This window comes from Pollachius pollachius (assembly GCF_949987615.1).
Source record: "Pollachius pollachius genome assembly, chromosome: 17".
In the NCBI taxonomy this organism is placed as follows: Eukaryota; Metazoa; Chordata; class Actinopteri; order Gadiformes; family Gadidae; genus Pollachius; species Pollachius pollachius.
Genome location: NC_136950.1, coordinates 17,714,098 through 17,730,758, shown reverse-complemented (window position 1 = coordinate 17,730,758; position 16,661 = coordinate 17,714,098). Strand labels below are relative to the sequence as shown.

The 16,661-nt window shown below is 48.6% G+C and overlaps 1 protein-coding gene across 1 annotated transcript; it reads left to right on the top strand.

Annotated features, from left to right (window-relative positions):
- The first annotated feature begins 1,138 nt into the window (after positions 1–1,138).
- On the top strand, positions 1,139–14,535 carry plxdc2b (plexin domain containing 2b). The gene is made up of 10 exons (XM_079754500.1): positions 1,139–1,256; positions 2,851–2,969; positions 3,781–3,880; positions 7,135–7,230; positions 7,415–7,496; positions 7,804–7,864; positions 7,977–8,130; positions 11,134–11,199; positions 13,403–13,572; positions 14,035–14,535. The coding sequence occupies exons 1-10, from the start codon at positions 1,166–1,168 to the stop codon at positions 14,152–14,154; spliced, it is 1,059 nt and encodes a 352-aa protein (XP_079610626.1). The 5' UTR covers positions 1,139–1,165; the 3' UTR covers positions 14,155–14,535.
- The last annotated feature ends 2,126 nt before the right edge of the window (positions 14,536–16,661 follow it).

Sequence of the window (16,661 nt, the reverse complement as noted above, 5' to 3'; positions counted from 1 at the left end):
GCCTCCTAAAGACTAGTAACAGCTAGCTGCTAAAGCTAGAAACTGCTAGCGGCTATTGTCTGCTATGGCTAGAAACAGCTAGCGGCTAATGTCTGCTATGGCTAGTAACAGCTAGCGGCTAATGTCTGCTATGGCAAGTAACAGCTAGCGGCTAATGTCTGCTGATGGTTAGTAACAACTAGCGGCTAATGGACTGCAAGTGCTAACGGCTAGTTTTGGTCTCCAGCAACAACAAAATACGTTGGGTTCTCATCGTTGCTGTACACACACACACACACGCACACACACACACACACACACACACACACACACACACACACACACACACACACACACACACACACACACACAAACACACATAATATAATATATTTTGGTTATAAATTTGATATATAAAGTCATATAGAACAGCTCACTGTGCAGTTCCTCCTCCAAATTCAGTTTTTATATAAACAATAAACTCAAAACTAGAGATAGAGAAGGGGAGAGAGAGGGTCAATGTTCAATATTGGTTTAATATCATTACTCGTTATTTATTATCCTTCATGACTTAGCGTCTATTATTAGGTATCTTCCTTTTCCTTCACCTGTTATGTTAGTGTTTTGTAGCAGCGTCCTGCTAGGCACCCCCTAGGGGTCGGTCACGCTCCACCAAGGAGGTGTTTACTGGCCTCCTCCAAACACGGGGGCAGTGGCGTCGAAACCGGTTTAATGCAGACAGAGGCAGAGTGGAGTGATACTCAGCGGGAGGTGTGCCGCGTGCTCCCGCCGTGTGTGGAGACGGCTGGCCAAACCTGGGCAGCTCGAATGCACAACACACAACAGGTGCTCGGCCTCAGCCTGCCCCTGAGTCCTATCAGTCTGGGCCCGGGGCTGCTTCAGCTCAGCCATCAGCCACACGCTCACACACGAGATTGGATTAGTGAACCATGTTTCTGTTTTGTCTGTCAGATAAATGATCTCTGTCGTGTTTTTGAGATTGTGTGGAAGAGACAGTGTTTACAATTTGTCATTGAACCGAGAGATTAATCCTGTGTGTGTGTGTGTGTGTGTGTGTGTGTGTGTGTGTGCGTGCGTGTGTGTGTGCGTGTGTGTGTGTGCGTGTGCGTGCGTGTGTGTGTGTGTGCGTGCAGGGTTCATCTACACCGGTGATGTGGTCCACCGGATGCTCACGGCTACCCAGTACATCGCTCCCCTCATGGCGAACTTTGACCCCAGTGTCTCGCGGAACTCCACCGTCATCTATACTGACAACGGTAAGTCAGTTTAAGAAAGTAGTTTAATAGTATAAATGTATTTGGTTTAAAGTTATATTGCAACCTTTTATAGTAAATGGGAACATTATATAGTATAAAGTTATGTGGTTTAAAGTTGTATTATAAAGTTGTATTGTAAAGTAATATGGTATAAATAGTTATATAGTATAGTAATATATTAGAGATAGTTATATATTAAAGTAATTTTGAATAAACCACAGATCCAAGCTGTCTTGTCTTCTGTTTTTAATGAAAGTAGATAGCTTCCTGGATAAAGAGAGTACAACATAATTTGTTTAGAATAAAGAGAGAGAGAGAGAGAGAGAGAGAGACAGAGACAGAGAGACAGAGATTTGGGGGAGAAAGAGAGGGACAGATAGAAAGTGAGAGAGAGGGAGAGTGTGAGGGAAAGAATGGGAGGTAAAAATTGGGGAAAAGAGAGAGAGAGAGAGAGAGATGGGAAGTTGTTTAAAAAGAAAGAGAGGGATAGAGACAATGTCAAGGTTATTTTCCACGCAAATAAAGCTCTTTTGTAGACAGTACTGCAGCCAGAGAGAGTTGTAAGTCCTACAGCCACAGAGTCTTCAGTAGACAGCACCACAGTGCAAAGTGTAATGCTGTGTATTGTTGTGTACTGTAGTTTGCCCCTCCCTGTGGCCTGGTCTGAGCTCCATCTGAGCTATTGATCGGTGGTAAGGACAAAGCTTTATGAGCCCGCAGCACCAGCCAGTCACAGACGGGACCAGGGACATCACACCCATCAGGTCCCCTGTGAGGTCCTCATTAATTCAAACAGGACGGCAACACCGCCATCGTTGTCTGGAACATGAGGCACGGACCGCACAGCTCCGCGGCTGGGGGGAGACGTGGTTGTGTTTGGTTCTGTTCTGGTTCAAAAGACCAGGGAGTGTGTTTGAGTCTTTGTGGTAGAGTGTGTGTGTGTGTGTGTGTGCGTGTGTGTGTGTGTTTTTTGGTCTTTGTAGTGACACCAGAGTTTGAGTGTGAGTGTGTGTGTATGTGTGTGTGTGTGTGTGGCTCTATGTGTTAAGAACAGAGAGTGTGTGTGTATGTTTCGGTGTATGTGTTAAAACCACAGTGTTTTGTTCTTCAACACCAGTTTGTGTGTGTGTGTGTGTGTATGTGTTTGTTTGGTTCTACGTTGTCAGAACAGAGTGTGTGTGTGTGTGTGTGTGTGTGTGTGTGTGTTTGTTTGGCTTTGTGTGTGTGTTCGTGTGTGTGTGTTTGTATGTGTGTTGCTTGTGTGTGTATGTGTGTGTTAGTGTCTGTATGTGTGTTGTGTGTGTGTATGTGTTTGTGTGTGTGTGTGTGTCTGTCTGTCTCTATGTGTGTTTGGCTCTGTGTGTGTGTGTTTGTATGTGTGTTGCTTGTGTGTGAATGTGTGTGTGTTAGTGTCTGTATGTGTGTTGTGTGTGTGTGTTTGTGTGTGTGTGTGTGTGTGTGTGTGTCTCTATGTGTGTGTGTGTCTCTATGTCTGTGTGTCTCTATGTCTGTGTGTGTGTGTGTCTCTATGTGTGTGCGTGTGGCTCTATGTGTGTGTGGTGCACTGACGGCTTGTGTGGTCCCGGGGGTCCAGGCACGGCCCTGGTGGTGCAGTGGGACCACGTGCGGCTGCAGGACCTGGACCACCTGGGAAGCTTCACCTTCCAGGCCTCTCTGCACCGCGACGGCCGGATCGTCTTCGCCTACCGAGAGGTCAGAGGTCGTCTCGAGCCCAGCGCCAGGCGCCTTAGGTGTCAGCCCAGAGGAACATCAACGTACCCTTTAGGAGTGTACGAGTGTTGTTCGTGTAAATGTACGCCGTGGATGTATATGTGGGAGCAGGAGGCATCAATAGTAGTTATGTAAAGATATCATTACATATAGTACACATTATAGTCCAGAGCTACAATTGAAACGATGTACAGAGTACATTTCCAGTAAAGCAGGGAGCTAGATTGTGCTGCCTTGCACGTAGGCACGTCAGCATGAGTTAGTGGTCCCTCGTCACACCTAAGACCAGATGTGAGCTTAGCTGCTGGTTAAGAAGATAAATTATGTTTACAACTTAAGTTGTGTGGAAACAGACATGGACACTGTTATATTATGACAGCAGTACGGTAAAACATTACGATGCATGACGGACAGATGTAAATTACAGGTCTAATCGACAGAAGTGACAGGTGGGTTATAAATAGATAGTATAGTACAGATATGTTATAGTACAGGTGTGTTATAGTACAGGTGTGTCCACCAGGTGTGTTATAGTACAGGTGTGTTATAGTACAGGTGTGTTATACTACAGGTGTGTTATAGTACAGGCGTGTCCCCCAGGTGTGTTATATTACAGGTGTGTCCACCAGGTGTGTTATGGTACAGGTGTGTTATATTACAGGTGTGTCCACCAGGTGTGTTATAGTACAGGTGTGTTATAGTACAGGTGTGTTATAGTACAGGTGTGTTATATTACAGGTGTGTCCACCAGGTGTGTCCACCAGGTGTGTGCTGACGTCCGTCTCTCCCCCAGGTCCCGATGGACGTGTCTCAGATCAGCTCGGTGAACCACCCGGTGAAGGTGGGTCTGTCTGACGCCTTCGTGGTCCTCGACCACGTCCAGCAGATCCCCAGTGAGTCTGCCGCTACAACGTCCCTCCACCTCTCCTCCACCCCATTACCTCCTCCACCTCACTTAGTTCCCTCTCCTCCCCCCTCTCTCTCCCACTCTCTCCCCCTCTCTCCCCTCTCTCTCCCACCCTCTCTCCCTCTCTCCCTCTCCCCCTCTAGCCCTCTCTCTCCCTCTCTCCCCATGGTCCTCCCTGGTTTATCGTTCGCTGCTCAATATGATTTATTCCCCGTCCTGTTGGCCGTCGATCCTCAGGTGGAATGAGCCAAGTGTTTATCTGTCGCTCTCGCTATCGTTGAGCAGTAATTCATCACATCTGAAGCACCTCGGGGCCGGGGAGTGGAACTGTAGACCTCTCAGCTCTGCTGATCCTCCCTTTTAAGTTAAGGGTAAACCTCAGAGGAGCCAATTAGCAGGGCTGGGGGTTGAGACCCAGGTCCGTCTCGACCTCAGAGTGTTTATTGAGCGGCGGACACGCTGGACGCGGACATAACCAAAGGAACACACAGCGGGCCGCCCGGCTGTTTGTTGTGGACAGAGGGGAGGTGATCTTTACCCGTTCAAACACTCCCTCCCTTCCTCCCTCCCTTCCTCCCTTCCTCCCTCCCTTCCTCCCTCCCTCCCTCCCTTCCTCCCTCCCTCCCTCCCTCCCCTCCTCACTCTTTCCCGTCTGAGGGGAAGGTCAACATTAGCATCCCGAATCAGCTGTCCGTCAATCGCTCCTGATGCCCAGAGAAAGCCACAACAATATAGGTTCTAGACCGCTAGGACAGGGTTCTAGACCTCTAGGACAGGGTTCTAGACCACTAGGACAGGGTTCTAGACCGCTAGGACAGGGTTCTAGACCTCTAGGATAGGGTTCTAGACCTCTAGGACAGGGTTCTAGGTTCTAGACCGCTAGGACAGGGTTCTAGACCTCTAGGACAGGGTTCTAGGTTCTAGACCTCTAGGACAGGGTTCTAGGTTCTAGACCTCTAGGGAAGGGTTCTAGGTTCTAGACCGCTAGGGAAGGGTTCTAGACCGCCAGTACAGGGTTCTAGGCTCTAGACCCAGTGTACAGTAGGACACATTCTAGGTTCTAACCTCTCTACAGTATATGGTTCTATGTTCTAACCTCTCTCTGCAGTATAGTAGGACGTTGTTCTAGGTTCTAACCTCTCTCTGCAGTAGGACATGGTACTAGGAACCTCTCCCCAGTAGCTACTAAAGGTGATTTATTCAGTAATCTGTCCATAATCCTTACGTTAGTTAAACATAAGTAGGCCTGCTATTCATTTACTATCATTATGATCCATAGTGCCAGGAGTGTCTGGTCTGTAGTGGAGCTGCCCAGGGCGGGACCACAATACATAATGCATACCAGTACTACCAGTACCAGTTCATACACAGCTGTGTCTGCTGTGAACGTCTGGTTTGAAATGGGGCGACGCCCCTCAACCTTCTGCTGCCAATTAGCCTAACGACCCAAACACACAGCAGGACCCGGCTCCCTGTACCCTCCCATCCCACCTCCGCTCACTGCCCCCTCCTCTTTCACCCTCCCCCCCACCTCCCTCCCTTCTCCTCACACCTCACTACTCCTCCCACCTCGCTCATCACTCCCTCTCTCTACTCCCTCACTACTCCTCCCCACTCCTCCCTCATCCCTTCTCCCCTTTGGGAATGGGGTTACACCCTCCATAAAATCACTGTCTATGCCACTGTGTGTGTGTGTGTGTGTGTGTGTGTGTGTGTGTGTGTGTGTGCGTGTGTGTGTGTCTGTGTGTGTGTGTGTGTGTGTGTGTGGTCATGGTGCGTGTATAAGGGGACAAGTTGTACCTCCCGTGTAAAGACAGGTGTTGTCAGCGTGTTTTCAAAAACCAACACACAAACCACTTCCTGTTGTTCAACTCCGACTCCAACAAGTTGTGCGTGACTCAAAAGCAGCTCCTTTTAGACCCGTTTTCCACAGAGACCCAAGACACGCACACTCGGATGGACTCCTCCCAATCCTCCCAGCCTAACTGGGCTGGCGTGTGCGTCTATGCATGCACACGTGGACGCATGTACATTTGTTACATTGCATGCAGTACATTTATACTGCATGTAATACACCTGTATATATATATTCATCATATATGTATGTTTCTGATTTATTTGTTTATTTTATTTATTTATTGGTAACTGTAAGTTTGCCACAGTTAGCCTAAGAGGCTAGTTTACATCCATTGTCCCCGGCCAGATATTCAAAAGGCAACCTAAAATCACAGAAATAAAATGCATGTATAAACAAAGATTACATTTAAACATTGGAAGAACCGAATGGACGTTTGTCTTCAACATACATTTTGTTTTGATGTTTTTAAAATCACTGAACTTTGTCTTATTATCCCTTTCTGATTATCCCATTGTCAGTAGAGTGTATTTTATACATTTATATACACTATATATAGCCCAGAGTCAGTGCGGTGCATTTTATATACATTTATATGTAAAGTATGTCATATAAATTCAAAGAAGTGTAAAATCACCGCACACTGGTATACGCTGATATGCTGATTTGTTTTGTGAACGGCGCGTTTCGCTGTTGCTTCATCAGGTTCCCCTTCTCATCAGCGTATACCACTGTGCGGTGATTTTACACTTCTTTGACTTTATATACCATTGTGGACTGCACATCACCAGCACCGAGGATCGAAAGGCTGTGCACAGGGACTTCGTTGCTTTAGTATGTCATAAATATATATATATATCTAGAGGTCAGGGATGCCGAACTGAACACCGGAACCTCAGAACTACCTGCAGCGTATCCTTGGTTACCTGCTGGCTATAGGCTGTGTCTGCTGTGTGGAGGGGAGTGTTGTGCTGAGAGTGTATCTTCCTGATGAGCCGACACTTATATTTTCCAGCTCAGTGGTCATGCAGACGTGCATGGAAAGTGTTTTAGAAAGTGTAATGTGAAGATGGACTGAAATGCCTTCACGGAGCCAGCTCAGAACGCCCACGCTCACAAGTTCACATCATTGAGTGTCTAGACACGGCGAGAGAGAGGAGATATTGAAATGGTCTTCTGGACTTTATTAGGGATCATAAGTGACGAGAAGCTATGAGAAACAGTTATGTCATATTAATCATCCTCTGCTCTCATCCTTTTCTCCTCTCCTCTCCACCTTCCTCCACGCCTCTCCTCTCATTCTTTCCCCTCCTTATCTCCTCCTCTCCTCTCTCCTCCTCCTCTCCTCTCCTCTCTCCTCTCCTCTCTCCTCTCCTCTCCTTCAGATGTTCGTAGGAGGACCATCTATGAGTATCACCGTGTTGAGCTCATGAAGACCAAGATCTCCAACTCCACCGCTGTGGAGATCACCCCCCTGCCCAGTAAGACCTCCTCATACTGCTGCTAATACTACTACGAATACTGAACTGTGTTACTCACCCCTGCCCAGTGACAACTCGTCATAGTACTCCCTACTACTGCAGTGGTGTAGTTAGTACGTTAGTGTAGTTAGCTCTGTGTGTGCGTTAGCTGTGGTCCTGACCCGGTGTCTCCTCTCCTCTCCAGCCTGTCTTCAGTTCACCAACTGCTCCAGCTGCATCTCCACCCAGATCAACTTCAACTGCACCTGGTGTCACCGGCTGCACCGGTAAGCACTGGTCCTACCCCCCCACCCCCACACACACACACACAGAGTGTACTGGTCCACCCCCCCACAAAGTGTACTGGTCCACCACGCCAGATCGTACTGGTCCACCCACCCCCCCCACAGAGTGTACTGGTCCACCCCCCCACAGAGTGTACTGGTCCACCGCCCCACAGAGTGTACTGGTCCACCCCCCCACAGAGTGTACTGGTCCACCCCCCACAGAGTGTACTGGTCTGAGACAGAACCAGGTGTGTGTACTGTACAGTGATGTGTGTGTGAATAAAGTTGTGTTTTGAATGTTCTCCAGGTGTTCCAGTGGTTTCGACCGCCATCGGCAGGACTGGGTGGACAACAGCTGTCCTGACGAGGTGAGGTCCTCGCCAGGTGATGGAGGTTCTGGGTTCGATTCCCAACGTCCATCAGCATACCTGTAGCTCCTTAACGACGTGTGTGTGTGTGTGTGTGTGTGTTTTTTCTCAGACCAAGGATAAAAGCTGTGACATCATCCTCACCACGCCACGGCCCGTGGTCACCACGACGACCGTCGTCAGGACAACGTCCCGGAGCCAAGAGACCGACGCTGGCCCGGGCGTCCGGTCCTCCACACACACACCCACCAGTGTCCCAACCGAAGGTACACAACTATACTACACACCGCACACACAGCCACCTGTGTCCCAACCGAAGGTACACAACTATACTACACACCACACACACAGTCACCAGTGTCCCAACCGAAGGTACACAACTATACTACACGCCACACACACACCCACTTCTGGCCCAACCGAAGGTACACAACTATACTACACGCCACACACACACCCACTTCTGGCCCAAACGAAGGTACACAACAATACTACACACTGCAGACACACCCACTAGTGTCCCTACTGAAGGTACACAACTTTACTACACACTACACACAAATAACAACATCAAGACAACACAGCTGGTGTGTTCAGACAGGAAGTGACACGTGTGTTTTCTGCAAGCATGCGTTTCCTGGTTGAGGTAACCCTCTCCAGATGTGCCTCGATGGCAACATCCTCACGACCAATAAGAATCACCGTCTCCTCCCGAGTAGCTCCTCCTCCATTCATCCTCCAAAACACATCTGCCACATCTTACCAACAGACTCAACCCTCAACCCTCAACGTTAGACACTAAACTAAAATAAATAAATAATAATAATAATCCTGAATCTTAAACCCTGAACCCTGGACCCTGAACCCTAAATCTTTCACCCTAAACCCTTAATCTTAATCCCTGAACCCTAAATCTTATACCCTCTGGCCTCAACCCTTAATCTTAATCCCTTAAATGAAAACCCTAACCCCCGAGACTCTCACAGCGTCTTTATTTGATTAGAAGGCTCTTCTTCACTTCCTGGTGAGGACGGCTTACAGGAAGTCAGCTTCAGCGCTGGCCTCATTCTCCACGCATGAAAGATGGCATTCTAGGTGCGGTCCACAAGAACTACTGCTTAGAACGGAGATTTAGGAAGGATTGAGCGACTTCCTGACCCGTGAAACGAGCCACAGCCACAGTTTAAACCGGCTATCACCCTGAGGTTGGACCTCCGCCACCATGTTTTCCACCCAATAATCTCCTAATTGTGTCGATATGAGGGTGTGTGTGTGTGTGTGTGTGCGCGCACGTGTAAGTGTTAGTGTGTATACACGTGCATGTGTAGCAACAAACGGCTTCTACTGGCATAGTGAATAGTGAATATCCCTATGTCGGTACAGGGTGCTAGTATACATTTATATGTACTGTATGGAATATATAATATTGTACACTGTTTGTGATAGATATATTTATACTGTATATTCATACGGTATATATAAGTAATATGTATATTCATATTTGTACTGTATGTCACATGAATATTCATATACATCTAGAGGTCAGAGGTCGATGCCATACTGAACACTGGAACCTCAGACTCAGAACTACCTGCAGCGTAACCTTGGTTACCTGCTGGCGGTCTCCGACGGCGACAGGCCGTGTCTGCTGAGCGAGCAGAAAGCATCTCTGTCCTTTGGACTGAGATACCGTCCCCTGCCCGTCGTCCATCTTGCTCTCTTTATCGCCTCCTTATCGTCCATCTTCATCGCTTTACTCCCCCCCCTCCTCCTCACCTCCTCCCTCTCCGCTCTGCGGGGAGAGAGGAGAGGTGGAGGCAGCTGCTCACCTCCTCTCCTCCCCCCATACTTCTCCCTGGCTCTGTGTAGCGCCGTCCACGCACACTGCCACACAAGAGAGACCAGAAGGCGGGCTGGGAGCTTCATTCCATTCAGGGGTACTCTATTATGTCAACCTTATTCACATAGCCACCATGTTGTCATGGTTTCCATAGGATCTAGAAGGTTCCCTCACCAGTAGTATGGTTGCTAGGTGACGCTGGAATAAAGTGGCGCTCAGACATGAGGGTGGGGTGTGTCTGACTCAAGGTCAACGCGTTCTTCTCTCTCAGGTAAGTTGTACACATCCTCCCCTCCATGTCTCTGAACGGCTGTGTGTCTGAGCGCTCCCCGTATCCACACACCACGTGTTCTGAGGAGAGCTCTTTGTTGTGATGACAGAAGCAGATGTTTCCACAGCCGCTGCCTTCATCACCACCTCGGTGTGAGGATGATGATGAAGGTGCAGGACGTTCTGCTCTGAGGATCCCTCCTGTTGCTCTCAGTCTCTGGTGGGCCGGCTCCGTGTTTCCAGACCAGATAGGGAGGAACGTAGAGTGAATAGTGACGCAACGTGGGCGACATCAAAGAGTTTGGTGAAGTTCAGGGAGAGAGAGAGAGAGAGAGAGTGAGAGAGAGACAGAGACAGAGACAGAGACAGAGAGACAGAGATTTGGGGGAGAAAGAGAGGGACAGATAGAAAGTGAGAGAGAGGGAGGGTGAGAGATTGGGAGAGAGGGAGAGTGTGAGGGAAAGAATGGGAGGTAAAGATTGGGGAAGAGAGGGAGAAAGAGAGAGATGGTGGTCAGAAGATTGGGAGAGAGGGAGAAAGAGAGAGAGGGAGGGCAAGAGATTTGGAGAGAGGAAGGGAAAAGATTGGGAAAGAGAGAGGGAGAAAGAGAGAGCGGAAGGGTGGGAGGGAGAGAGATATTGGGAGAGAGAGGGGCTCCTTAGGAATGGAGGTGTGTGAACGTCAAAGATCTGAGGAATGGTGTTCCACAGACCATGTGACACCGAGTCATTCCCCTGATCCCTAAAGCTCCAGATGTTCTCCATCCGCCCGGAACCTCAGCAGTAGTGTTGGAACACATTCCTGAACCTCTGCTCCATGCTTACATAACCAGCTGCCCGGCGGCTGCTGGCTGTTCCACTTGCTTGTGGACTGTGAGGACTCCGGTTCTGGTCCGGGGTGACCCTGATGTGTGGGTGGGTCACCCGGGACCTTGGGTTCTCAAGGTTCTGAAAGGTTGTGAAGGTCTCTCTGAAAAAGGCTGGATTCTTTCAGCTGGCGTCAGTCCCTGACGGCTCTCTGGTGAATTATGCATGTGGAACAAGGTTCCACATGCATCAGCTCAACTCCATAATTAATTGATGTAAATCGCTTTTGTTTTCGCTCTTGGTCTTATGCTTTCGCTCTCTCTCTCTATCTCTCCCTCGCTCTCTCTACCCAGATGACACCAAGATTGCGGTCCACCTCAAAGACCCAGAGGACGGGCGGTCAGGGAACACATTACCCGGTAACTTCAGATATCAATATACATATCGCTTGTTTGGGTTTGGATGTTGCGTGAGGCACCGTGAGTGACAGCTGGGGAAAGGGACTGTTCATATGCCCATTTTTGGGCAGACGTTTCCCCGAAGATCTCTACACGTGGGGGAGGGAGGGGAGATGTTAAAGCAGATTGCCTGACCGCCAACATGTCACTCCAGCGTTTCCATGGAAACCACTGCTGCATACCAGCATCATCTCGACAACGTCCCATGGTTCCCTTTCAAACCCAGGGTGTCGTCAAGGTGTGAATAAAGAGATATGTAGATATGGATATAGATATATCTATGTCTACAGTGTGTATAATATGAACTCTAGAGAATCAAACTTACACGCCAGTATTTAGAGGGTGCACTATTTCAACGACTCTATGAGCTGACAACACCTGGGACATGGATTCCCTGCGGTGGTGGATTACCCGGTCGCTGTTCTCATTCACTCAGGGTCTCAGCGGTCCATTAAGTTTAAGTGTCGTAGTATTTTAGATTTTGGGATCTGAGCCCCAAAGGTTTCATACCCCCCCCCCCCCCCCCCCCCACCAGCCCCCTATAGTCCCAGACCCTCCATTCAGTCAAATTCAAACAGCCAATCTGTCAGAGAACAAGATGATTGGTCGTTATATCTGCTGGGCAGCCAATCAGGAGCAGGTGGAGTGATTGGCAAATTAAACAGGATGATGAAAATCTTCAGTCCACTCTGAGAGGATTCATGACACCGACCACTTAAAGAGGCTCCCCGGTTGAGAGAAGGCGTTAGGCGGACTGTATTTCCATTTCGCTGCTTGGCTCAAACCCAGCAGAGATTGGAAAGCGTTTCTCGCACGGTTTAAATGTATTTTATGTAAATGTGGGTACAAGCCGCCTCTACATTGTTTTGTTTGCAAATGCTGTGTGCATACAAAACCCAGGGGGATGGATCATAGAACTAGAGGGGGGAGGGGGGGCACTAGATGTCGGCTGTCCGCACCTAGAACCAGAACCAGAACCAGAACCCCCCCCCCAATAGAACCGGGGGGGGGGACAGATTAATAAGCCTCCTGGAGCCAAACTACCAGGAGCAGAGGAGGAGGAGGAGGGGAGAGATTGGGAGAAGAGGAAGGGAGAGGAGGGGGATGAGGAAGGAAGATGAGAGGAGGGGAGAGGAGAGGAGGGAAGATGTGGGGAGGGAGAGAGGAGGAGAAGAGGAAGAGAGAGGAGAGGAGATGAGAGGAGAGGAAGAGGAGAGCTAGGTTGTGGGGAGGAGAAGAGGGGAGAGGAGGAAGAGAGAGTAGGAGAGAGGGGGAGGAGAGGAGGAGGAGGAGACGGGCAGGGAGTCAGTTGGCAGCGGTCCTGTCAGACGGAGAGCTCAGCCAGATAAATATGAGGGAGCTTAAGAAACCCCTGAGCAATGTGCAGGTGACCAACAGTTCGAAGCTTGCTGCCTGTGATGATAATCTCCCGGTCGTAAAGAGAGCAGGTCAGCTGACCATCAGCTGACCGAAGAGGCCATCTGTCTCACGGTGTCTGTGAGGACTGAGGTGAAAACAGACCAGTTAAACCGGACTACTGTGTAACGGCTTTTCAATAACGGCCATCTGACTTCCTGCCTGGCTTGCAGCCACGCAACGAGCTATCGTCTGTCGAGTGGAGCTCCGAGATGAACACCGACCCTCCCCCCAGACCACCGTAATGAGAAGAAGTTTCTGAAGATGTTTCAGAGCGGGAGCCATTAGGCTCCTGCTCTGAACCAGCAGCAACATCTTCTCATTACGGAGACATGTCTGTGATCAGGTACACCTGGGGGCTGTTTTCTTAACAGCCTCCATGTTCCCTCTTATAACACGTTCATATAATCCGCGGTATAAGGGACTGCTGCAATGAGTTTAGATGACGAACGTCCAGACCGAGAAGCAGTTGTCCCTGGGTTAGGAGTGGCCCCTAGTGGCCGGTAGAGGCACTACACTAGAAATATGAAGACAGGTGTGCCACCGCCTTCCTAACTGTGGGTGTGTGTCTCTGCCTGTGTGTATGTGTATCTGTGTGTGTCTTCCTGTGTGTGTGCGTGTGTATCTGCCTTTGTGTATCTGTGTGTGTGTATCTGTGTGTGTGTCTGTATATGTGTTTTTGTGTTGCCTGTGTGTGTGTGTGTGTGTGTATCTGCTTGTGTGTGTGTGTGTGTGTGTGTGTGTGTAGCGGCCCCTGCTGACGGAGCGGCCCCCCGGGTCTCTGCTGGGACCCGCCCCCTCCACACAGGGCTGATCCTGGCGGTCGTCGTGGTGATGGTGGTCCTGGTGGCGGGGCTGGTGCTCAGCATGTACGTCTACCACCACCCCACCTCCCCCACCGGGCTGTTCTTCATCGAGGTCAGACACCACCCTCGTCTTCGTCTCCCTCACACACACACACACAGACAGGCAGACATACACACACAGACACACACAGTCAGACACACGCACACAAAGGCAGACACACGCAAAAAAACACAAACACACACACAAACACAATCCTCTTTCCCTAGTTAGTATCAGGTGTGTGAAGACTCACTTGTTCACCTAGACTCTGCATATCCCCCCCCCCCCCACTCCCGCTTACTCACTTATTGTATGTTGTATGTCCTTGCACTTAAAAATAGTACTTAGCATTGTGTAGCATCTTATCTAGCTTGGCACTTGGTTCTATGAACATCGTCACTGTACCGACAGAGATGTATCGTTTTTTCTCCTTCTTCTGAAAAACGTACTTATTGTAAGTCTCTTTGGATAGAAGTGTCTGCTGAAAGCCCTGAATGTGAATGTGTGTGTGGGTGTGTGTGTCCGTCCTTCCAGAGGCGTCCACGGCGCTGGCCAGCGATGAAGTTCTACCGCCGGTCGGGCCGTCCAGCCTACGCCGAGGTGGAGCCCACCGGACTGGGGAAGGACGTCTTCATGGACCCCGACCAGTTCTGAGACCCCCCCGGGGACCAGCAGAGACCGGGACCAGCAGAGACCGGAGATCCGTCCGCTGCCCGCTCGGTCCAACCTCTCTGTTTCAATAGCGACCGAAGGGGGATTATTATGGACTAGTTGACCTGGTCTCTCATCTGGACCCGCTGGGGACCCGGGTCCTGTTGCTACGACGACCGGCTCTGGGGACGATGGCTGGAGGAGAGGCCACTGGTGACCTCATCGGTACCCGCGGTAGACTTCTATATGATCTATATTTTCAAAAACAATGAGCGTGGGACTTCTTTTGCGACCGCAGCAAACGGCTTTCCTATAATCATCTGATTTGTTTCTCTCGATTAGTTTCCTTTTTTTTTTTTTTTTTTTTTACTTTGGACAGTTCTTGCACCGGGAGGGGAGGGGAGGGGGGCTGTTATATTTCAATGAATTGCGCTTTCCGGGAGCTTATCTACGCTAGGTGTAGCTACATTGCAGTGGTGTCAAGTTACTATGCTGTATTTCACGGCCATAACTAGCTTAAAAAGCCGTAGAACGTACCGTACGAACTAGCTATTACCATAATATGTAGCTAAAAGTAGTTATTACGATCATACGTACCGATCAAACCTAGATAGAACTAGCTATTACAATCATACATTGCTAAAACTAGCTATTACGATCATACGGACTAGCTTAGACTATTGTGATCAAACCTAGGTAAAACTAGCTATTAAATCATACGTACCATTAAAAGTAGCTATTACGATCATATGTAGCGTAAACTAGCTATTACGATAATACGTAGCTAAAACTAACAATTTTGATCCTATGTACCAGTTAAAAAGACCTTGTGTACAAACTATAACTCGCCTAAACCACAGTCCGTACCAGCTAAAACTAGCTATCAAGATCGCACATAGCAGTTAGAACAAGCAATTATGATTTGGACGTAACGGCTAGATCTAGCTAGCACAACCATGCATAGAATATTTTTAAGTGGTCATCTCAAAGATCTCAAAAAATATTAACACGATGGTGACCCACCCTCTGGCCCCACTAACGAAAGCCCTTGCAAATGCAGTGGCTGACATCTTAACGTTATGAATGTTACAAAGTGGGTGTCAGTGGCGTCTCTCCGTCCTGCGTTCAAATGAGATGGCCTTCACAACACCACGCTTGTGTTTACATCTGGTGGGTGCAGATTGAGTTACTGAGGATAAATGCCTTGGTGAAGAGCAAGGTCTCTAATTATCCCTCCCTGCAGTCCTATTTGAGTTGATTTATGAAAAAATGTGGTTTCCTGCCATTTCGTTCTTGACTAGAGTTTGCACAAAGTGGTCCCTGCACATAGTTTCTCATTTGCCATGCGGTACTAACGCAACGCGACCGGACGTTGTGGATGTGCACACCCCCTGCTGGTTATACCTGAGATTCCTTGATTTGTGTGTGTGTGTGTGTGTGTGTGTGTGTGTGTGTGTGTGTGTGTGTGTGTGTGTGTGTGTGTGTGTGTGTGTGTGTGTGTGTGTGTGTGTGTGTGTGTGTGTGTGTGTGTGTGTGTGTGTGTGTGTGTGTGTGTGTGTGTGTGTGTGTGTGTGTGTGTGTGTGTGTGTGTGTGTGCTGGCTCTGTGCGGTTGATTCCTCTTGGTTGATCTGATAGGTGACCTATCTTTCGCTTTGTATCCTATGATGCCTTCCTGCCCTCATTAAGCTCATGATTAGCGTACTTTAATAATTATGTGACAGGATAGAGTTGGGTTGAAGGGAAACCGCCCAAACTTTTAGAATCAGTTGACGGCTAACCTAGCATACCACTGTGGTGTTACCTTTTACAGTTTTTTATTTTGTGGCCTTTTGATCTAAACTTTTTATCTAAATGTGAATATTTCTGGTCATCGCTTGCAGTTGAGCCTGATCATCAAAAATACATTTAAATGATTTCAGTCGAAAATGGTTTCACAGACCATTATTATTAATATAACAATGTATCAGATTGTCTCTTATTGTAGATTGAATTTTAACAACTCCAATGAAAAAGAAAATCTGTTCAATATTACATCAATATTACATTCATCCACTGTTAATTACATCTATCAATAATCCAGCCTGTTTCCATGGTAACGAGACCAAAGACTCAACCAAAAGATGTACCTCAACCGTTGAACCTCCCCTTCCTACTTTGTTCAGTGTATTACCATACATGGCCCATACATGATGGAAGACCCATACATGACCCATACAGGTATACCCATACCTGCGTCTACGTCCAGCACTCTAGAGTTAAAGCGTTTACGTGGCGATGATTTCCAGGTTCCACAATGCAGTCGAACACGGGGAGAAGGGTTTGGGTTTATTTGATTGGTTGTTTGCTAAGCGGGCCGCGGCGTGACTTTTACTTTGGAGCCCTGCGTTTTCTGGAGTTGCTTGGGGTGCGTTTGTTTTACTGCGACCGGGGCGGAGGGTGAAGACAGTGCGACGCGTGGCTCCATGTGTTTCTTGAGGGTTGAATTCTGCATTTATTCCTTGCTTTGCGT